Below are 20,228 nucleotides of genomic sequence, written 5' to 3' on the forward strand. Positions count from 1 at the left end.
GTGGGGAGCGAATGTGGCTAGTACAGATCGGTAAGCCACTTAGATAAGATGAGATAAGAAAGGTGGCGCTCTGATGCAAGGATTCCCCTCTTCAGTACCGCGCCTCCACCGAACATGCAAACGTCCCCGAAAGCACTCTTCTGACCTGCACCAGACTCATTTTCAACGACATCGTATACCAGTATGTCTCTAGAAGATGACACTACCTTCAGAAAGGCGAATGGTGTCCCTTCACACAGCGACGAGTTCATTCAGCGATTCCTACAAGGCAGGGACAGCCTAGTATACGAGGAGAAGAAACAAAGAAGCGGTTGGTAAAGAGCCCTGCGACTCACGCATGATGTATAAAACGTTTGAAACTAACAGAACATGCAGACCGAGTCTTCCGTCAGAGCCTCTCACCCGCCAGTGCGGAAGCTTGCGCAATTGTAGACCAGATTCGCTTCGAAGAGCAACAGACGATATGGACACGAGAATACGAAAACAGTCTGGCGGAAGAAGACCAGGATATATATCCTGGTATGATGTTCAGTCTCGCAAAAGAGCGCATGGAGAAGAGCAAGCTTTGGAAGATCATCAAGAAGATGCCTAAAGGGGCATTATTGCATTGCCACATTGAAGCAATGGTGGATTTTGACTGGGCTATGGTTGAAGCTTTCAACACAAAAAACTTCTGTATCAAGGCTAAGGAGCCATTGTCTTCGCCCAGGAGCAGAAGAGCGGCAAACTTCGAATTCGTGTACAAAATCGACTCCAAGGTCCCGGGCGAAAGCATCTGGTCCGACACATATACACCCTCAACCCCTGTTCCCCTGACCGCTGCCGCAGACGCATACCCAGACAACGGCAAAGCAGGCTTCATCGAGTGGGTACGCTCACGCGTTACAATAACCCACGAGGAGTCCCTTCGCCACCACTACGGCCCTAATGACGTCTGGCGCAAGTTCCTCTCTTGTTTCCCGATCCTCGGCAGCATCATCTACTACGAGCCCATCTTCAAAAAGTTCCTCCAGCGCATGTTCACCCAGCTTGCCGAAGACGGCGTCCAGTGGGTCGAGCTACGCTCCGCATTCTACACACCTTTCTACAGCGAATGCCAAGAAACCCCAGACCAGGATCACGAGGGTTTCTTCGACTGCCTCGAGCAATGCATTGAGGCATTCCAAAAAGACCCCGCTTCTCGAGACCGTGTAGAATTTTGGGGCGCCCGCGTAATCTGGACCACCATTCGCGCGCTTGACACCCCCGCTATAATCGCCGGCATGAAAGAATGCATATCGCTCAAGATGCTGTTCCCAGACCTCATTGCCGGTTACGACCTCGTCGGTCAAGAAGACGCCGGACGGCCTCTCTCCGATCTTGTCCCTGAGCTCTTCTGGTTTCGTAAAGCATGCGCGCAATCAGGCGTTACAATCCCATTCTTCTTTCACGCGGGCGAGACACTTGGCGACGGCGATAGCACAGACGAAAACCTCTTTGACGCAATTCTGCTTGGCACAAGGCGGATCGGACATGGCTTTAGCTTGTACAAACACCCGCTGCTAATCGACATGATCAAGGACAAACGCATCCTCGTCGAGAGCTGCCCGGTCAGCAACGAGGTCCTGCGGCTGTGCAGCTCCATCATGGCGCATTCACTACCTGCGCTCCTGGCGCGCGGCGTGCCATGCGCCCTTTCCAACGACGACCCGACGATTCTCGGACACGGCGAGGTCGGTCAGACGCACGACTTCTGGCAGGCAATTCAAGGGTGGGAGAATCTCGGTCTTGCGGGCTTGGGCAGTCTGGCGGAGAATAGCGTGCGGTGGGCGGCGTTCGAGGACGAGCAGCCGGCCGAATGGACACAGGGTGTTCGCGATGGGGTCACGGGCAAGGGAAAGAAGGGCGAGTATCTGAAGCAGTGGATGAAGAGCTGGGAGCGCTTCTGTGTGGATGTCGTGCAGGAGTATAGTCCAGACGAGGATTTAGATCCGGACGAATAGAGTTACACTCAAAATGGCTATCTGGGTTGTAGAGGGGGGCGTTTAGAAGGGCTTTGAAAGGGGGGCCATCTAGATGGAGTTTGGAGAGGGGCCCAGTGAGGCGACTTTTCAACAAGTAGACACCATACATTGTTATACGCTGTATTCTTTGCACCGAACACGAACTAAAATAGATTGCCACATCAAATGACCATCACATTCTTTCAAGTATCGCAAAACTCTACGTTAACCGCTTAGACGCCGTATGATTAATAACAAGTCTTACGACGGTCGTCTTGAACTAGCTGCCTGTTCTGTGAGCTCGATTGCACAATCGGGCAGTTTGGACACTATCCGGGCAGTTTGGACACTATCGAGGCAGTTTGGACACTATCGGGGCAGTTTGGACACTATCGGTCGGTCTGTAGAACTTCCACGATAGACCACGAAAGTGATTGCCTCTTTCGTCAGAGAGCCACACGGTGACTTTAGTGAACTTGCTACTGCAAGGCACCATATTTATAGATTGCGCTGGTTAGAGTTCAGTGTCACAGAGCAAGATGTGTCACTAAACCACTTCCAAAGGCAAAGGTAACTATCGAATGCTCCTATCTCATGATTTCCAAGCCTTGTACGCCATGTCTAGCTATTCAATCCCCAGGGTGATTCACACGGCTTCCTTGCCATGTGATAGTAAAGAAGGTCTTGCCCTCTCCGAAGAAGCCCATCGAACCGTCCATTTCCCAAGTCTCTAGTAGTTCCATTGATCTATAGTACATGGAAGAGTAGACGTGCTCCATGCTCCGCATATTATCTAATTAACCCCAATGACACACTCCTCAGATCAGAACCATGCCGTTCTCCGTCCATACAGAGCAGCCTAAGTCTCGCCGTGATCAAGGGTCTGGATCTGTACCTTGATAGCGCCTGTCTTCGGATCCGCCGCGGTATGGAACGCCTTGACCGCATCCTCCAGGCCGTACCTATGCGTCACCAACTTTCGCATGTCCACAAGGCCACTCTCCACCAAGCGGATAGCGCGTGGCCATGTATTGCTATAGCGGTACTGGAACTGCAAATCCACCTCGCGCGTACTCAATCGCATGAAAGGAATCTTGATCTCGTTCTTGCCAACGCCGATGACGAAGACTTTGCCGCCAAATTTGACGGACTGGATGGCGCCAGCGATGGAAGATTCGACGCCCGTGCATTCCATTGCCACGGCAGGCTCGACACCACCTGTGAGCGCGAGAATCTTTGCAGCATAGTCTTCTGCAGTGTGGCTAAACTCGACTTTATACGTGCGTACGGCGGGGACAAGTTCGCGTGCAAAGGCAAGCCTGCCTTCGTCGATGTCCGTGACAACAATCGGTTCCGCACCTGCAGCCTTGACGCATAGGAGCGTGACAAGGCCAATGGGCCCAGCTCCACATACAATCACCGGGTCACCAATCGTGATATGAGCTCGCTGCATGCCAGCAAGGGCAACTGACAGCGGCTCCAACATAGAACCATCTTCATAGGTCATGCTGTCGGGCATTTTGTGGCACCAGACAGCCGGATGATTGACATAGCGGCGGAGAAGGCCTGGGTAGGGAGGCGTGGAGAGAAACTCGACTGTTTCACAGCCGTTGTAGCGGCCAGTGAGGCAAGGTTCGCAAGAGTGGCAAGGAATGTTAGGTTCGATTGCGACGCGATCGCCGGGTTTGAGGGACGTGACGGATGGGTGGACGGCGATGATTTTGCCGGAGGACTCGTGACCCAGGATGTGGGTGTCGCGAACAATCATGGGACCGATGCAGCCAGCGTGCCAGAAGTGGACGTCGGAGCTGTGGAATGTAAACAAATTTGTTTGTTGTGAGGTATATGCTGACTGGGGAGAGAAGATTCACGAAATGAAGTGGAAAGTGAGGTGAAGCAATCTTACCCGCAAATGCCAGTGGACTTGATAGCAATCATGACTTCGCCAGGCTTCAGGCTGTCGCCCTTCTCAACCGTTTCGAGTGACGGTTCAGCTTCAGCAACCCACAGCTCGTGCTCAGGATTCGTGTAGACGCCAATGTTTGGCTGACGATTCTTGACCAGATTGCCGTTGGTAGTCATGATGATCAATTGAACGAAGAAAGATATAATATGGGACGAGAGAAGTTTGAAAGATGGAAGTGGACAAGTAGGGAGCAGGAAAGAAGAGTAGGAGAAGCTAGGTTCAGAACGTAGATGTGGGTGAGAAGAGATACGGTGAACAGATGACGGCGAAAAGAATCAGACGGCGTTAAAACAGATCAGTTCGGAGTTTCTTACGGCATTGACATCGAACGCTGGCTGACGATACGGTAGCATGCCATGACGCTCAAGTGGGGGAGGGGTAGCCGTTGTTAAGCAAGGTGAAGTAGTGGGCAAAGGAGGCCCATCCCGCAGCTAACGTTGGTCACAAGATGCCGTGAACTTCCATGTTCACGATGCTCTGAAGGTTCTGCACCGCCCATCGCTGTCATCATTGGCCAGAGACAGAGAGCACAAGACAGAAGTGGAGCAGTAGCAGCGGAAATAGAGGTGAGTTGAACAACGCTGAGCAGCAGAATGAGGTGAACACGTCGCGAGGTTGGTTGTGCGTGTCTGGGCGTGCGTCTCCCTCTACTTTGCCTCTGTTCCGTGCCAGACCCCAAGTATCGTGAGTGGCGCGGGCGTGGTGTTGAGCGTAGAGAAACTTTATGCAGGGCACAAGCACCGGCAAATGCGTTGTGCTGTGCTATGAGTGGCCGACACACTCACACTGTCTGCACGTCTGCCTGCTGATGTGATGCGCCGCATCGAGACCACCAGATTTCTCCACTTCGGGGTATGCGATCCCCAGATTGCACGTTGCATGCTGCACCCGTTGGCGTTGCAGAGATTTCGAGAACGTTGTTGCTGGTTGACGGTTGATGTAATCATGGATGATGATGATCATGGTGGGTGGTGGTGCCATCGATATTGAAATGGATACCTGCTCGGTACGGTACCAGAGTATATCCACAGTTGCAGCTCCGGTGGGTTAATGCGTACGCTGATGGGTTCCCGTGAGTTTCCGGTGGTCCTCGCTTGCCAGTGGCAGGAACGTGTTACGTGACTTCCTCCCATGTGCCACGATGACTGTAACGCGATCCTTCTACTTATAGATACATGGATACACGTACTATTAACTAGGTACCTAGGTAAGGACTCGGGAAGGGGTCGTGAAACATCAGCTGACTCATGCCAATGACATGACATACCTATGATGAGGCCTCCATCACAATTGACGAGAAGCTTGCCTGATGTCTATCTCTACAATACACCAACTTCACATTATTTTTGGTTCGTTCAGCTTGAAGACGCCGTTATATGCAACCCAACTCAAGAATCGATATGTCCCAACGCCAAACCGCATCTGTCTGACTGTCACTTTACCATCGTGGCCCACTAATTCCAGCGAGCCCTTCGTGGCTGGTATTGTTGTCTCTCTCACGTGTCTCTGACGCTAATGCCTGACCGTGTCGTATACATCCGCGGTGCAATGTTCATCGACATCAGTTCCTGGAAAAGAAGTTTCATGGCGTACGGAATATGAACCTGGGCGATACGCGTCGCGTTCTTGCAATTACGGCAGTAGAACTGCATTTTCTTAAGGTTGCTGTAGTTGAGTCAGCGCACAATCTACAAATATACAAAAAAAGTACTTACGCTTCAGGAGTCATCAACCCACAGATCTCGCACACATGTACACGGTATGCATCCGAGACCTCAAATAGACGTTCTTTCAAGAACGACGCTGCTCCATGTGAAATCATGCAATCACGTTCCATCTCTCCGAATCGTAAACCACCGTCTCTTGCGCGACCTTCCACGGGCTGGCGAGTGAGAATTTGCACTGGCCCGCGAGCACGAGCATGGATCTTATCGTCGACCATGTGCCGGAGACGTTGATAGTATGTTGGGCCAAGGAATACTTGCGCCATCATTTTCCTGCCCGAGTGGCCCTGGTACATGACCTCAAAGCCACGGCTCTGGTAGCCTTCTGCGCGGAGTAGTTGGGAGACGGACTCGACGGTAACGTCTGTGAACGGTGTGGCGTCTCCTTCCGAGCCGCGGAGGGAGCCAACTTTGGATAAAAGACACTCGATTAGATGGGCAATCGTCATACGAGATGGAATGGCGTGTGGGTTGATGATGAGATCTGGTGTGAGACCTTCGCGGGTAAAGGGCATGTCTTCCTGGCGGTACGTAATACCAATTGTACCTTTCTGACCATGACGAGATGCGAACTTGTCACCAATCTGGGGAACCTTGGTAGTTCGCGTGCGGACTTTAATGAACTTGTTACCTTCTGAGTTGGTCGTGACCATGACCTTGTCGACGATTCCATTCTCGGTACTACGTAGCGGCGTTGAAACATCGCGCTTCACATGGAGTTTAGTCCGCTGGCCAAGCTCCTCTGCATCTGGTGCGATCGGTGCAGTCTTGCCAATGATTATATCCTCGCCAGAAACACGGACACCAGGAGCAACCACACCATCATCATCGAGCTTGTCATACGTCCCATGTTTCAGCCGTATCGTGTCACCCCGTTGTGGCTTCTCAAAGCTCTCGATGGTGTGGAATCCTACACGCTTTTCCTGGTCCATGTACGTGCGGTAGAACAGACTTCGGAAAAGACCACGATCAATGCTGCTCTGATTCATGATGACGGAATCTTCTTGATTATATCCAGAGTAACAAGCAATCGCGACGATGGCATTCTGCCCTGCCGGCAGTTCTCGGAAACGCAGGTATTCCATGGATCTAGTAGTAGCGAGAGGTTTCTGTGGGTAGTAAAGAACGTTCATCATCGTGTCGAGACGAAGCTCAAAGTTAGTAAGGGCGACTCCCATAGCTTGCTTGCCCATGGCAGATTGGTATGTGTTACGAGGAGACTATGAAACGTAAGTAAATATCGAATATTTCCAAGAAAGCGACTGACTTGGTTGTGATCAGGGAATGGAATGATACTGGCACAAATGCCTAGGATCATGCTAGGATGGATCTCGCAGTGGGTGAAAGTTCTGATCGAGGGATTCGGCTTGGTCTTGAGACGCTTGTGTGTTTCCTCGTCATCTTGATAGACCTTGATACCTTGTCTTGCACGAAGATGATCTTCCAGGTCCTCAGGAGTCATAACGATCATGGCCATCTCTTCTTCGTCCGCATCAACGTATTCGACAACACCTTGTCGCAGTAGACCTGCCCATCCTACACCAGCCTCTTGTTTCTGTCGTGGTGTCATCATGGCGGCCTCCTCTCGTTCATCCAATAGAGTCTGGATGTGCGTTTTGTTCAATGTGAGTCTTCCTCTATTGGGACTTCGTGGGTCGTTATCAACAACGAACAATGGTCTACATACCCGACCAGCGTCTGTGAACACTCTGAACTCGTTTTCTCGTAGATCTCGTACCAAACTGATTTCAGGGATAAGAGGACCAAACCGTTTTTGCTGGATGATTTTCCTGACGAGTCCTGCTGGCTGCGTATGGACACCAACCCATACACCGTTAACGAAAAACTTGCAGGCCGTGGGAAAGTGGACCGGATCGTACTCCTCGAGAAGCTCCATTGACTCGTCCTGCAAGTATTGGACGATGGGTTCTGGCTCAGAGCCGACACTGACATAACACATCAGCGCCAAATTCTTGACCAGCCCGCAAGCTTGTCCTTCGGGCGTTTCCGCGGGGCAGACCAGTCCCCAGTGAGTATTGTGCAGTTGACGTGGCTTGGCAAGCTTGCCATCACGTCCAATGGGTGTGTTGGTTCGTCGTAAATGCGATAGTGTAGAAGCGTATGTGTACCGATTCAACACCTGCGATACACCTGCTTTCGCGGATGCAGCCTTTTTCTGGTCTCCCCAATTACCCGTAGAAAGGGAGTACCTCAGACCATTCGAGATGGTGGTAGATCTGACGGCTAGTTGGAGATTAAAATCCTTGCCAGTCTCGACGCACTTTTGTAGATATTGGAAGACTTCCTTCGTCAGCTTTTGGAAAAGATAGCGGAATAGGTTGGCGATTAGCGGGCCGGCCAAATCAAGACGCTTTTTGCCAAAGTGGTCTCTGTCGTCCTCGTCGCGTCGACCTAAAACACACTGCATCAAACGATGTATCATGTAACCAAGGAAGAAAGCCTTCTTTGTTTCTGAACCTTCCTCTTGAGAGATGTGTGGCAAGAATTCCTTTTGCATTATATCACGTGCGTAACGAATTCGCCTGTCCTTCGTTCCAGTGTTATTGCTCCCACGCTTGGCAATCCAGTCCAGCGCAGACTCTTTGTCCTGTATATATATTGACTCATCAATTGATGGCTTAAGTAGCTCTAACATCTGCGTGTCATTGCTGTCGAAGCAAATGTGGTTGAGAATATCTTGGTCGGAAACAAAACCTAGGGCTCTGAACACGATCGCGATCGGAACGTCAGAGCGGATGTATGGTAGTGTCGCGTAAAGGTACGGGCCATGCTCTTTATTTGCCAAGGTCGAGTTTTCCGACCATTTGACAGACATTGTTGAAATCAGTCTGGAGCCTTTCTCCACTGCGCTACGAATCTCAGCTACCCATGGTGTTGAGCTGCCCTTTTTGGAGAAAACCTGTACAATGTTCGCTGCGCTACGCTCTTGCGCGATCAAGACTTTTTCGGATCCGTTGATTACAAAGTAACCACCTTGATCATATGGGCACTCCATATGCATATACAGATGCTCATCTCCTTGACCGGAGAGAGAACAGAGCTCTGACTTCAACATGATAGGTAGCTTGCCGATGAACACGCTTGCAGGCTCAGGCTGGCTCTCCGTTTCCCAAACTAATTCGGTACCCCCGGTTCGCTGAGTCTCTACACCCTCCATATCGCCGTCTTCATTATCTTCACCTACGGGACGTTCTCTTGCCACCAGTACTTTCGTATATATTTTAGATCGGATCGCGCTGGAGTATGTCAGATTACGAAGACGGGCTTCGTGTGGATACAGAGGGCTCGTAGTTCCATCGCTCTCGGTAACGGTGGGATAAGTCATGGTTACGTTGCCAAAGGTGACCTCGTATCTTCTCTTGATAATCGGAAACTCTTCGTCCTCGTTACTTTGAGGCGCGTTTTGATCCAACGTAATGCGGCCGTTGTCCTTGACGATTTGCGGAAGAGTGTGATTTGTGAAATCGTTGTAAGAGTCGAGCTGTTGCGACACCAAGCCCTTCAGCTCAAAGAATGATGAGATGACAGTCCAGCAATCCTCCGCTGTGATGACGTCGTCATCCTCCTCCTCGTACTCCTCATAGCCATCCTCATAATTGTTAGAGTAGTCATCCATAGCTAAAGGTCGCGCCTATGACAAGTCGCACGAATTGAGGACTGGCTGGCGCACTCTGCGGAGGCGCGTATATCGACACCGGGCGCGTGGGACTAAAGAAGCGTGTGCGATAAAGCTGCGGTAGTTGCGTGATCTCTGCAGAGAGCGATACGCGTTAGCCAGAGTTTAGGATACCGAGATTTCGTCGATGAAGGCTAAGGCGACAGTGATGTCTGAGCTGGAATCTAGGTCTATTGTATAAAGGTGCAGTCTGAAAGTAAGGCTGATCTTGGCGTGTCAAATCGGTACCAAAGATACAGTGGTGCTATGTATTAGTCAGTACGTTGCAGGGTGGAAATACAATGCATCTTTCGAATGGATTGTTGAATGTCTAGAAGTACTGGCTAAAGGTTTTGTTCATGCAATCACACAGTCAAATGGAAGCCGATCCAGATCAATGTGACAGAAGGAGGTGTATGTTATCATTGTGGGCCTAGAGCCTTCACGTATGCACTTCATCGGATCAATAGCCTACAAGTTCAACACAGCACCGAGAGCCCTTGTAAATAGGTCACAAAGTGCCACATCATGGCAAGCGGAGGTATAAAACATAATGCCACGCTCATCTTTTGGTCCACAGGTCGCTTTAGCTGTTCAGCAGATGGTCTACCGCCCCTTGAACACTTCCGCCACTCCTGCGGAGAGCCTGGATATTGCGATCAAAGTCGTAGAAGCCCATGTCGTTGAGTTGCCTCAATTGGTCTTGGTATATCTCCTCGGGCGGACGGTTGTCCGAAGATTGTGCAGGTTGCTGCCCTTGCATGCCTGCCATGAGATTCATCATTTGAGCCATCGGATCGGTTCCTGCCTGCTGGCCTCCTTGTGCCTGCATCATCTGTTGCATCATCGTTGCAAATGGGTTTGCTTGAGCCTGACCTTGACCTTGCTGGCCCTCCGTGTTGCTTGATGGGTTCGTGGCCACTCCACTGAACGGGTTGGCTGCACTTCCAAAAGGGTTGGCACCAGGTGCGCCAAATGGGTTGCTTCCGTTGCCAAATAGAGCAGCAAAGGGGTTCTGACCAGTTCCACTACCCGCACCAAGTTGTGCAAATGGGTTGAGAGGTGGAGGAGTAATACTGGGGGTGCCTTGTGTTCCAGTTGTGTCTGTACCACTGGTAGGGTTCTGTTGGTTCTGAGGTGTTGTGTCTGTCACTCCTGGCGCAGGGAACGCATTCGCGCCACCCCTGTTCATACTACGCTGTATCTGAGCTTGCATACGAATCATCTCTGGATTGAATATCATCCTTCGGAATTCAGGACTCTCGAGCGCCTGACGAGCCACGGGATTGTCGCGAAGCATGGGGCTTTCTTGTAACATGCGCATGAACTCCGGATTGTTCATGGCCTCATTCATCTGTGAAGCAAACATTGGGTTTTCCAACATCTGAGCCATCTGCTCGGGATCTCCAAAACTTCCCATCTACGGCGCATTAGCTCAAGCAAGTCTAAATGGCGAGCGCTTACTCACACCACCATCTGGGCCAAATGTGTCTGCACCTGGAAGTCCGTGTAGACCAGCATATCGTGCACCAGTCAGGCCAGCAAGGGGGTTGTGGCCGGTTCCAGCGGCGAAATTCGTGGGGACGTTAGCAGCGGCGGAAGGTGGTGAGCCAGCAGACGCAGAAGTGGTATTCGCGCCGCCTTGGTTTGCTGGATGCTGCCGAGCATTGCTCGCTGCTCCTTTTACGAGGTGTACCGTGTGTCCGTCCTTAATCTTGTAGCTTGCGAGGGTATCTGCGTCCTTCAACACACGGCCAGAGTATATCAGTCGTATCCTGTCTGTTGGTAGATCTGCATAATCTGATCCAGAGAGCTTGTTCTTCAAGTCTGCAACCGTAGTGCTCCCAGGGATCGTGATGTTGTATTTTGCGTCGCCAGATGACTTTACGCTGAAGGTGACGTCTTCGTCGGCCATGGTCGGCAGACCGCAAAGCGACCTGGTATGTAGCTGGAGGGAATGGAGTGGTATGCAGCTCGTGAATGTCTAGGGATGTATGTCAGAACGGGTAAGCGATAAATGTAGATAAGCGCAGTGAGGAAAACGTGTTTGTATGTTGTTCTGAGAATGGGTTGGAAACAGAGAGAACCAGGCCAAGAACATGGACACCGTCGTGATGAAGGTGGGCGCCAGCTGGATGACGAGGGGGATTGGCGAGTCATGGACGGGAACCATAGACGCGATCCATGGATGTTGGCCTTACAACCTAATAACCGCCACCGTGGACATTACCAAAGTCCCAAACTTCACAAGCGCCATAAATTGATGATAGACCGCGCGCGATCACTTGGACTGTATAAACTTGGTCTCTACAATTTACTTTTGGTACCGATATACACGTGTATGTTCATAGCTTGCTTTGTCCTTCCGGCACCTTCACTACCACCTTACCCCAGGAGTCTCTCGCCCCTAGAGCTTCTAGAGCGGCCGGAACTGTCTCCAATCCAACATACTCCCTATCTGTAAAGCATGTACCTTTGATCTTTCCACTCTCCATAAGAGCAAATAGATCACTCCAAACTTCCTCAATCTTTTCGGGCTCATTTGTAGCATATGCACCCCAGTGCAGTCCAACCACACTAACATTCTTCAACAAAATTCTGTTAGTGGCCATCTTCTCAATATCACCAGCTGCAAAGCCTATGACCAGAAGCCTTCCATTCCATGCCGTGCACTTCATACTTTGTGCGATCAGCCCTACCGGATCATAGACAATGTCAACACCGCGCTCCTTCGGCGTCAATTTTTTGACCTGCTCCGGCCATTTGCTGTCTCGGTAGTTCACCGCATAGTCTGCCCCGAAACGCTTCGCAACCTCAAGCTTGTGCTCTGTCCCAGCAGTCGCAACGACCGTCGCTCCCAAAGCTTTCGCAATCTGTACGGCAGCCAGCCCAACACCTCCAGCAGCGGCGTGTACTAGAACCCAGTCTCCTTTTTTCAAGTTCGCCCTTGTAACTAGCCCGGCATAGCTAGTTGGCGCAGTCACAAAGAGCCCTGCGGCATCAAAGTGACTCCAGCCTCTTGGCACCGGTCTAAGCTTCTCCTCTGAGGCTGCAATCTTGGTCGCGAAACCACCTTGCGAAGCGCCGAACACCCTGTCTCCTACTTTGAACTTGGTCTTCCCACCCTTTGGGTTGGATGGGACGGCGAGGACAACTCCAGAGAACTCGGCGCCAGCGATCCAAGGCAAAGGTGGCTGATGTTGGTATTTCCCGCGGATCTGGAGAAGATCGAAGAAGTTTGTGGCAGAGGCCTTGACGCCTATCAGGTACTCAGTCGGTTGAGGTTTTGGATCAGGGAGCTCGGTCACTGTGAGGTCGCGTGGACCCTAGTATCGTAAATGGATGATGCGCTGTCGCAAGGCCTCAAGAAGTTGCACATACCTTGACATACTCTTTGATCTGGATACCGCGCATCGTAAGCAATTTCGTGGAATCGGATTTAGTATGGTTGTGTACGAGTATCCTCCCGATAATAGATCATGTCAAACTGAACTTAGCTCTGCCGACGAAGCTCGTTAGACGTCTAGTCGACCTCGGCTCTCCCCGCAATCCTCTAAATTCCCGTCCAAGTGCCTTGGTTCGGACATCTACGGAGATCTACGAAGATCGTTCGGAAGTCAATGTCGCGTGGCATTTACTTAATACTTCACGCGAAATAGCATGCCAAATGCACGACATATGCTGTACTCGTTTTGGCAGACTTGTAAATAAGCATTCTCTGTCGAGAGTCAGAATTCACGAGACAAACAGGTACAGGTTGACCTTCAATGACACATCTTACGTATATATAGCCTGACAGAGTATTTTTGATACTGGTTGGCTCAACTTGCTTCAAGCCCTACGGAGAGACAACACGGGAGACGTAAAATGGATGGCTGCGTCAAGTTGTACACACGCGATGAGCATATAACCCCGTAAGTGGGTCGGCGTGAGCAAAGCGATGACATTAAACAGGCTGTAAGCGGAAACAATTAGGGTAGAATGCCGACGTGTCATTAGTATGTAGATCTTCGGAGTCTCCTCTCATGACTGATTGGGGGACAGGGAAGACATCAGGCGTAGGCTTGTAATTACTGTAAAATGGTCAAGATGAATCACAACTCCACTAGGCTACGAGAACGATCCCAGATCAATGTCGCAGTTGGTGATCGTCCCTTCGTCGGTCATAGTCTCTGTCACGGTCACGTCGACGACTATCTCGATCTCGATGTCTGCTACGCTCCCGCCTTCGGTCATCATAACGTCTCTCGCTACTTCTGTCCCTCTGCCTGAAGCTCGAATGCCTTTCGCGATCTTCTTCTCTACCGACTGTTCGCCGCCGAGGACTTCGGCTCCTCGAAGGCATCCGCGTATTCCTCTCAGGACTTCTTCCTTGCGTATTTCCTGGTCTGCCCTGATTGACCATAATGCCGTAGCCACTGCCCCTCTGCTTGGGCGTAATATGTGTTTTGTACTGCGTTTTCTGCTCCAGAGCATCCAAGCCTCCAAAGCCAGGTCCCGCATGCTTTTTCCTCTTGGCGTTGGTAGCCGTACGCCACGTATCCGAAAGTCGACTGACACTCTGTGAGAAATCTACGTGTATCCGGTGGTCGTCAATCAGGGTACCATCCATCTTGTGATATGCACGTTCGCAGTCTTCCTTCTCTTCGAATTCAATGAAAGCGTATTGAAGTGAGTCACCTGTTCGCTTGTCCCGTATAACCTCGCAGGACAGGATTTTACCGAAACGACTGAATATCAGTTCTAGATCTTCATCCTGTGTCACGGGGTTGAGTTTGCAAACGAATAGCACGTTTTCTGGGGGTTTGACTTCAGCGAAAGGCAGGTCGCCCATCATCTCAAGTGTAAGCGCTTGTGCGCGAGCCTCACGCTCACGGCGCAGCTTCTCGATATTTTCCTGGTCCGCATCTGGATCAAGTCTTTCGTCGTGAGCGATACGGACTGTCGCGAGTTGCGCTGCACTCGGAATAGGTGATTGATCGGGCTCCTGAAGGCCAGCCGGGTCGAAATAGGGGTCGTCAATGATATGCGTATGTAGAATACGGATGTCTTTCAAAGGCCTTCCAGAGTCATCCGTGAAAGCGCCGTTGATATTTTCCAAGGCATCAAAGCCTTCGATAACATTTCCAAATACTGCAGCCTTGCCGTCAAGGTATTCCAGGTTGTCCCCTAAGGTGACTATGAACTGACTCCCAGCTACACGCGTATCATCATTCTGGGGATCTGGTGCCGTCGAGAAGCTGATTGTACCTCTCTCGCTGTGCTTCAGCTTTGGGTGGAACTCTGGTGGGAAGGTCTTCTTGGTTGGGTTCGCGGGATCCAGCAATCCCCATATCGAAGAGCCGCCATCGCTATCCGCGGAGCCAGGACCGATTGGATCACCAGTCGTGAATGAGAAATCCTTTTGTACAGAGTATATCGGTGAGTAATTGTAGTATTTGATTTTACAGAGCTTGAGAAAGCTGGATTTGTTAGTATCTGTGAGGGCTTAATGTTCAGCGCGCGTCAACGTACAGGAACAAGAACTTACTTTTCGCAGGCCTTCGGCGCTTGGTCCACAAGCAGATCAACTACAAGATCTCCAGCTGAAGTTTCGAGTAGCACACTCATTATGATGCTGGAATCCCGTTCTTGGCTGCGGTGAGGAATCTAAGTTTGCTGTTTGTCAATCCATCGTTCACGCTAGCTCGTTCGGCCGGAGAGCTTGGAGCACCGCCACAGAATTTTGCCAGCCTTCTACGCCACCCTTTGAGTAAAACAACACGACATACCATGGCGCATCCCCCATACTCTTCTAACACCGAGTCAGGCACTTCTCACATCTTTACTTCTCTTTAACCCCCACTGTTTCTGAGCCAAAAAGACTTACGGCTACCCAGAAATCGGCTACCCAGCAGGGATCTTGCGCGACACAAACATTCAACGCACTTCAGTGTGAAACAAGACAGTATAACGGTATTGGCTGGGGTACTATGTCCATTTCCGACACTATCTACAGGTACCTACTACTACCCCAATTACTGTCCTCCTAGGAACGCGATCAGAGTGCTTCTTTGATCTCTGTAACGCTAAGACTGATGAACAAGCGTCCACACAAGACGAGGGAGCCGGCCTTCCGATATCAGTCTTGAGCATCGCCGACGTGATCTTCGACGTGAATAACGGCATCGGGGCCCTATTACTTCCCACAATGCTCAGTATCCACATCTGCATCACACCTGTTCGTCTGGCGAAGGACCTGCAGCACTCCGTTTCTAGCCTGTCAAGGGTCCACGATTCCACGCATGTACCCGTAGGGGATTGCACAAGAGCTGTAAGTCAGTGAACCATCTTTTTGATTCAGAAGAACAACGTGAAAGGGTTCATGATCCAATATGACCTTCTCTTTTTCTTCTTCGCATCTAGCGTGCTTGGCAATACTCTTGTCGTCTCCTCGGTTTTCTATCAAGTAGTGTGGATCAACTTTTCGTCACACAACTGCACTACCCTACTTATGCCCTACATAGGAGCAGATAGCATGTATGTCTTCTCCTGATTCGTTTCAGCCTCCTGTTTGTTATCGGTTTAGTCAAAAAAGCCCTGGACAGCATTGCCGCCCCACGACCAGAGTAACGATGTTTCATCACTGGTTGGGTAGAATACACACAAGTAAAGCCTGGCCCTTTGTCGATTACAGCTCATACGTGCTCAAACACACAAGATCGACCAAGGATCTATCGATGCGTGTGCAACAACGTTCTATCTTTTTTCAAACTGAATGGACATCCAAATACACGTTCTTTACGATGCTGCTTTGCATAGCGCCCTTCTATAGCGGGAAGACCTTCTTGGGGTCTTTGAAACCCTTCCTACAGATATATACACCGCTTCTCGTTCCACACTCAATTCAAACATGCTCACCGTAAGGCTGTAATTCGAATCGCTCTTGGCTCGGGGATATGTCGCTGACCTTCCCGGTGTATCAGTGCAAACGCCACGGGTGGGCCTCTACTCAATCCTGTAGACTGTATCATCATCGAGCTTTGTACGTTCCTCACTCATCACTTTTGACCGTTTTCCATGACCAAACAAGTAGACCTCCAGCCCCGTTAGCGCGGGAATCATCATCAAACAGGATCTGTCGTATGTAGGACTTCCTCAATATGTATGAGACATCGCACGGCTCCAAACGATAGTATGCTAGAGCGTGCCCCTGCCGATGCACATCCCTACCACGTACAGCCTGTGGGCGAGAGGGTGGTCTACTAGGTTTCTTTTGTCCGCCAACCTCTCAGATCCAACCAAGCGCCTGTCAGAACGTAGCTAACTCAGCTGAAAAACAGCTTCTCATATGCAGCACAACAGCGGGACTTGTCATTCTGCGCCGGTGCCGCCCAGACTGGATGTTGGCAACGCACCCACCCCTCGGGCCCACTTGCCCTGTTGTGCAAGATTCGAGATTTACAAAGAGCCCAACCTATTTGTATTATGCCTCCTACTATGGCTGATTCTCCTCGGATCTGCATAGCAAATCATACATGTTCAATGTTCTTGTACTGGCTTGAGCTTTCGCACTCGGATACCATGACTACTGCATGGATTGTTCGGCGCACAAACTTGAGCTCGATACCACGGAACCGAATTTTCATACAAGCTATGCAACCTACGCATACGTGTCCTACGCAGTCTGTTCTCTTCCCCTCTCTGTACTCCAGAAGACACAAACATCAACGCTCTTATGACATGTGCAGCTCATTCGAGAGCAATTGACTTTGATCGTACTTTCGCGTCCAGATTAGCACGAACCTTCACAGCAGGACTCTGGAAGTTTCATGTTGCTATCATAATGTTCTGTCAATAGTAAGCTCTTCGGTAGATATTGCTCACATCGTAGAGGGTGTTTGGCTCTGTCTATGTCGAATGGTCGACGAATTCTTATCCGGAGCTATTCCCGCGCATCGTAGAACGTTGCACTTTTGGAACACGGACATGATTTGCTTACCAGGTAAAGACCCTCAGTATGAGGCCACCACTTTAAACGCATTCTCATTCGGTTGAGCGATTGTCACTCAATGCAAAGGTCCGTTCCGTTGTATGCTGATTGAACAAAGCTCTGTCAGACGAAGTAGAGGACCATTATGTACCAACACAAATCGTCTACAAAAGTATATCTCAACCGTTGGCTGGTGTGAACTCCTTTCACTAGACAAAGTCTCCTCAGCCCGAAGCAAACAATACTGCGAACAAACTCTGGGCTGCTCCAGCTCGATGTAGGATAGCGACACCGGCTATGATATAGAGCAAGCATATTTGATAGCACTGATCCCCAGGCTCTCCACAACGCTTACCCCAGTCGTGATCGTACTGCTTCCAGCTTCGGCACGCAAGCAACCGCCCCTCTTACCCTTCAGAATATCAAGTGAGCTTTTCCCCTGACATAAGGTCACCCGACTATTTTTAGCCAACGTACGCTCTGGCCACCACTTGGGAGAGAGAGTTCAGGTTTCGTTGGATTCTGTCCAAATTCTAACATCGTTTCAGATGATGGCCAGTGTGGACTCGTTTTCTCGGTTTGGTCATGTTCCTAGCCATATGGCCTCCCATGGTCAATATCATTATTTTCATCCGAACGACTACAAATCTGTAGATATCAACCACTCGCCGTTCTCCAGCCAAAGTCAGAGTCCTCTTCATTACTGGTACCCTTCACTTGGTTTCCCAATGAATAGTCCTGAAGATACTGACGGTCATACGCGACGCCGGGTCGCAATGGCAGTGAGTAAAGCTATATCACTGTTTTGGCAGACCTCTGTGTTCAGCCCGATCGTCGGGGTTTTTACTGACAGTATATACAGTGCGGTCGCTGTCGTAAAAGAAAGATTCGCTGTGGTGGTGAACACAGAAGTGGCCAACCATGCTCAACTTGTGTCGCAGCAAGTGTTGGGGATGACTGCCAATTCATTCGGAGTGGAGCGGTAAGATAGTAAAATCGAGACCAGAAGCAGCTCATTGAGTGATGGAATAGATCACAGTAGATATACAGAGCGATGACACGACAAGAGCATCAGGTCACGAAGAATCCGCCAATGCTGACCTACCCACGGATTATTCTTCTGGGGGTATCTCTCACGGCGTATCAACAACAGGTTATCAAGGATACTGTCACGAGACTGAATCTCGATCCCGGATGGAGGGCTGTTACGATCGCTACGCTACCCCTAGCTACAGCACGCCAGCTGCAGCTTCAGTAATGCCTCAGCGAGCTCAAGACAGTTTGACAGATCCTTCCAAAGATCCTGGCGGCGATATGAGTACTCAACGTTGCGCAATCATCGATAACATGTCTCTGCAAGCTCTATGTCCACCTTCAGCAGGACGCCCGGGTAGTGACAGACTCCACCTCCCTCCGCCAGCAGCCTCAGCTGCTCCTTCAATTGCGTCCTTCTCGCAAAGCTTCGGCTTCACCTCTGGCTACTCTGCTCAACCACCTGTATACACAGCTCCTATAACTGTAACCCATCAAGAGTCTTACAGCAGACATCAAAATTATGGATATGCAGGTGCTCCTCCAACCGGATTACCACCACATGGCCCTAGGGCCGATATGAGTACCCAAGGCCAAGCCTTCGTACCGGAATCATCAGTACAGTATGCAGATTTTACGACAGGCAGGAACTCTGGTAAGCTACCATAGGGTTTGACCTCGTATCATGCTTATGAACACCAGACTACTCATCGCGATCTGAGCCATCAAGTGGCTACCATTTCTCCACATCGAATAGTCCTCTGACGACTTCACTTACTGCAGTGCACAACCATCCCCTGCTCGGTACTGGCCGCGAATACTATCCGGTATCAGAAGCACCCGCAACGTATACACAAGTCGATCAAGAGCACGATATGGCTTACAAGTACTCTCGAAACCATAGTACTCATCCCCAATCGCGTCCAACATTGTAGGTAGCGTGGTATGCTTACAGAGGTATTATAAACCTCCATCCAGCACATATTGCCCCATCAAGGCTGTCTCCAGACTCCCACTTGGACATTCACGGGATTCCACTATCAAAGCAGCCTTGGATCTTCGTCATGACTCTCCTTTCTGAATCGCATGTTGGTCCCATTCATTAGCATTTTGATGGACATTGCATCCAGGTATCCTGCTTTGGTGTTATGGAGATGTTGTATAATTATCATTAATTTCAGTATGTATTACCACTAGGGATAGGGAGAGTTTGTTCTCGTGCTTCTACAACGAACTCATGATCATTTGGCGGCATTGGGATGTTGCTTCGAATCGAAGCACTATGTACGGGTAAAAGTGATTTATTGCCTTTTGAATAGAAGAATGGAATATAGCTTCTCGGTCGTATCATAGAGAACTTTGATATCAGGAAGATGCGGTATTGATCTAGTATTGGGATCTAATTGCCTGTTATACTAGCCTGCATTCCACTTTGTCGGATATTGCAGACCACGTAATAAGCCCATAACGAAGCAATTTCACCAAGAGTATTGCTAAGTAGTGCGTGTCTCAAGCCATTAGTTTACCATAAGTTCCTAGCATCCTCGTGTGCGTTGTATTTAATTCTGTCCTTAACAACTGTCAAAAGTCCCGTATAATGATAGAATTTTCAAGGCACACATATTCGCGTAAAGGGAGGAATATTCGTTTTCTTTGCTAATGAATACAATCTGCATTCCGTTGGTGACTTAGCCTGGCATGCACCGTGGCAAGAACCTGTGACCAACGGATGGGTTACCTACACCTGCTTACGATACCAACTCTGCATTGTTTGAGACGACCTAGCTGACACTTGATTCAAAGCCCATCCCTTTTGAGTTGCTCGACCTGTATTGAGATACTTCGCTCATAGACCCATGGTTCTGACGGCTCCTGA

At 50.1% G+C, this 20,228-nt stretch overlaps 8 protein-coding genes across 8 annotated transcripts; 3 read left to right on the top strand and 5 right to left on the bottom strand.

Annotated features, from left to right (window-relative positions):
• Positions 1-102: 102 nt before the first annotated feature.
• On the top strand, positions 103-2,179 carry EJ05DRAFT_537987 (Metallo-dependent hydrolase). Its single transcript, XM_033749421.1, has 2 exons — positions 103-310; positions 376-2,179. The coding sequence occupies exons 1-2, from the start codon at positions 184-186 to the stop codon at positions 1,980-1,982; spliced, it is 1,734 nt and encodes a 577-aa protein (XP_033601113.1). The 5' UTR covers positions 103-183; the 3' UTR covers positions 1,983-2,179.
• A 443-nt stretch (positions 2,180-2,622) lies between these two features.
• Positions 2,623-4,485, bottom strand: EJ05DRAFT_360738 (sorbitol dehydrogenase-like protein). The gene is made up of 2 exons (XM_033741062.1): positions 3,889-4,485; positions 2,623-3,790 (listed from the first exon to the last, which is right to left on the bottom strand). Exons 1-2 carry the CDS (start codon positions 4,062-4,064, stop codon positions 2,842-2,844), a joined length of 1,125 nt encoding a protein of 374 aa, XP_033601114.1. The 5' UTR covers positions 4,065-4,485; the 3' UTR covers positions 2,623-2,841.
• Positions 4,486-5,444: 959 nt separating this feature from the next.
• On the bottom strand, positions 5,445-9,309 carry EJ05DRAFT_438680 (beta and beta-prime subunits of DNA dependent RNA-polymerase; the record flags this gene model as incomplete). Its single annotated transcript, XM_033741841.1, has 3 exons — positions 5,445-5,613; positions 5,664-6,892; positions 6,940-9,309. The coding sequence occupies 3 exons, from the start codon at positions 9,307-9,309 to the stop codon at positions 5,445-5,447; spliced, it is 3,768 nt and encodes a 1,255-aa protein (XP_033601115.1).
• A 343-nt stretch (positions 9,310-9,652) lies between these two features.
• Positions 9,653-11,486, bottom strand: EJ05DRAFT_537990 (uncharacterized protein). The gene is made up of 2 exons (XM_033749422.1): positions 10,817-11,486; positions 9,653-10,768 (listed from the first exon to the last, which is right to left on the bottom strand). The coding sequence occupies exons 1-2, from the start codon at positions 11,261-11,263 to the stop codon at positions 9,935-9,937; spliced, it is 1,281 nt and encodes a 426-aa protein (XP_033601116.1). The 5' UTR covers positions 11,264-11,486; the 3' UTR covers positions 9,653-9,934.
• Positions 11,487-11,618: 132 nt separating this feature from the next.
• Positions 11,619-12,877, bottom strand: EJ05DRAFT_475974 (NAD(P)-binding protein). Its single transcript, XM_033743929.1, has 2 exons — positions 12,730-12,877; positions 11,619-12,674 (listed from the first exon to the last, which is right to left on the bottom strand). Exons 1-2 carry the CDS (start codon positions 12,760-12,762, stop codon positions 11,694-11,696), a joined length of 1,014 nt encoding a protein of 337 aa, XP_033601117.1. The 5' UTR covers positions 12,763-12,877; the 3' UTR covers positions 11,619-11,693.
• Positions 12,878-13,120: 243 nt separating this feature from the next.
• EJ05DRAFT_537992 (cyclophilin-like protein) lies at positions 13,121-15,008 on the bottom strand. The gene is made up of 2 exons (XM_033749423.1): positions 14,879-15,008; positions 13,121-14,810 (listed from the first exon to the last, which is right to left on the bottom strand). The coding sequence occupies exons 1-2, from the start codon at positions 14,956-14,958 to the stop codon at positions 13,478-13,480; spliced, it is 1,413 nt and encodes a 470-aa protein (XP_033601118.1). The 5' UTR covers positions 14,959-15,008; the 3' UTR covers positions 13,121-13,477.
• Positions 15,009-16,094: 1,086 nt separating this feature from the next.
• EJ05DRAFT_360993 (uncharacterized protein) lies at positions 16,095-17,422 on the top strand. Its single transcript, XM_033741063.1, has 3 exons — positions 16,095-16,249; positions 16,314-16,372; positions 16,671-17,422. The coding sequence occupies exons 1-3, from the start codon at positions 16,241-16,243 to the stop codon at positions 17,095-17,097; spliced, it is 495 nt and encodes a 164-aa protein (XP_033601119.1). The 5' UTR covers positions 16,095-16,240; the 3' UTR covers positions 17,098-17,422.
• A 1,003-nt stretch (positions 17,423-18,425) lies between these two features.
• EJ05DRAFT_361034 (uncharacterized protein) lies at positions 18,426-19,408 on the top strand. Its single transcript, XM_033741064.1, has 2 exons — positions 18,426-19,007; positions 19,055-19,408. Exons 1-2 carry the CDS (start codon positions 18,515-18,517, stop codon positions 19,285-19,287), a joined length of 726 nt encoding a protein of 241 aa, XP_033601120.1. The 5' UTR covers positions 18,426-18,514; the 3' UTR covers positions 19,288-19,408.
• Positions 19,409-20,228: the final 820 nt, after the last annotated feature.

This window comes from Pseudovirgaria hyperparasitica, assembly GCF_010093815.1.
Source record: "Pseudovirgaria hyperparasitica strain CBS 121739 unplaced genomic scaffold EJ05scaffold_7, whole genome shotgun sequence".
Lineage (NCBI taxonomy): Eukaryota > Fungi > Ascomycota > Dothideomycetes > Acrospermales > Acrospermaceae > Pseudovirgaria > Pseudovirgaria hyperparasitica.

Bases quoted from the DNA above. Each gene is read 5' to 3' on its own strand.
- EJ05DRAFT_475974 (XM_033743929.1), bottom strand. From the start codon at position 12,762: ATGCGCGGTATCCAGATCAAAGAGTATGTCAAG. The intron at 12,675-12,729 runs GTATGTGCAACT...TTACGATACTAG, and splicing joins AGATCAAAGAGTATGTCAAG to GGTCCACGCGACCTCACAGT.
- EJ05DRAFT_361034 (XM_033741064.1), top strand. From the start codon at position 18,515: ATGGAGGGCTGTTACGATCGCTACGCTACCCCTAGCTACAGCACGCCA. The intron at 19,008-19,054 runs GTAAGCTACCAT...TATGAACACCAG, and splicing joins TACGACAGGCAGGAACTCTG to ACTACTCATCGCGATCTGAG.
- EJ05DRAFT_360738 (XM_033741062.1), bottom strand. From the start codon at position 4,064: ATGACTACCAACGGCAATCTGGTCAAGAATCGTCAGCCAAACATTGGC. The intron at 3,791-3,888 runs GTAAGATTGCTT...TACATTCCACAG, and splicing joins AAGTCCACTGGCATTTGCGG to CTCCGACGTCCACTTCTGGC.
- EJ05DRAFT_537990 (XM_033749422.1), bottom strand. From the start codon at position 11,263: ATGGCCGACGAAGACGTCACCTTCAGCGTAAAGTCATCTGGCGACGCA. The intron at 10,769-10,816 runs GTGAGTAAGCGC...AATGCGCCGTAG, and splicing joins CATTTGGCCCAGATGGTGGT to ATGGGAAGTTTTGGAGATCC.
- EJ05DRAFT_537987 (XM_033749421.1), top strand. From the start codon at position 184: ATGTCTCTAGAAGATGACACTACCTTCAGAAAGGCGAATGGTGTCCCT. The intron at 311-375 runs GTTGGTAAAGAG...CAGAACATGCAG, and splicing joins GGAGAAGAAACAAAGAAGCG to ACCGAGTCTTCCGTCAGAGC.
- EJ05DRAFT_537992 (XM_033749423.1), bottom strand. From the start codon at position 14,958: ATGAGTGTGCTACTCGAAACTTCAGCTGGAGATCTTGTAGTTGATCTG. The intron at 14,811-14,878 runs GTAAGTTCTTGT...TAACAAATCCAG, and splicing joins GCGCCGAAGGCCTGCGAAAA to CTTTCTCAAGCTCTGTAAAA.
- EJ05DRAFT_360993 (XM_033741063.1), top strand. The intron at 16,373-16,670 runs GTACGTTCCTCA...GCTGAAAAACAG, and splicing joins CTGTATCATCATCGAGCTTT to CTTCTCATATGCAGCACAAC.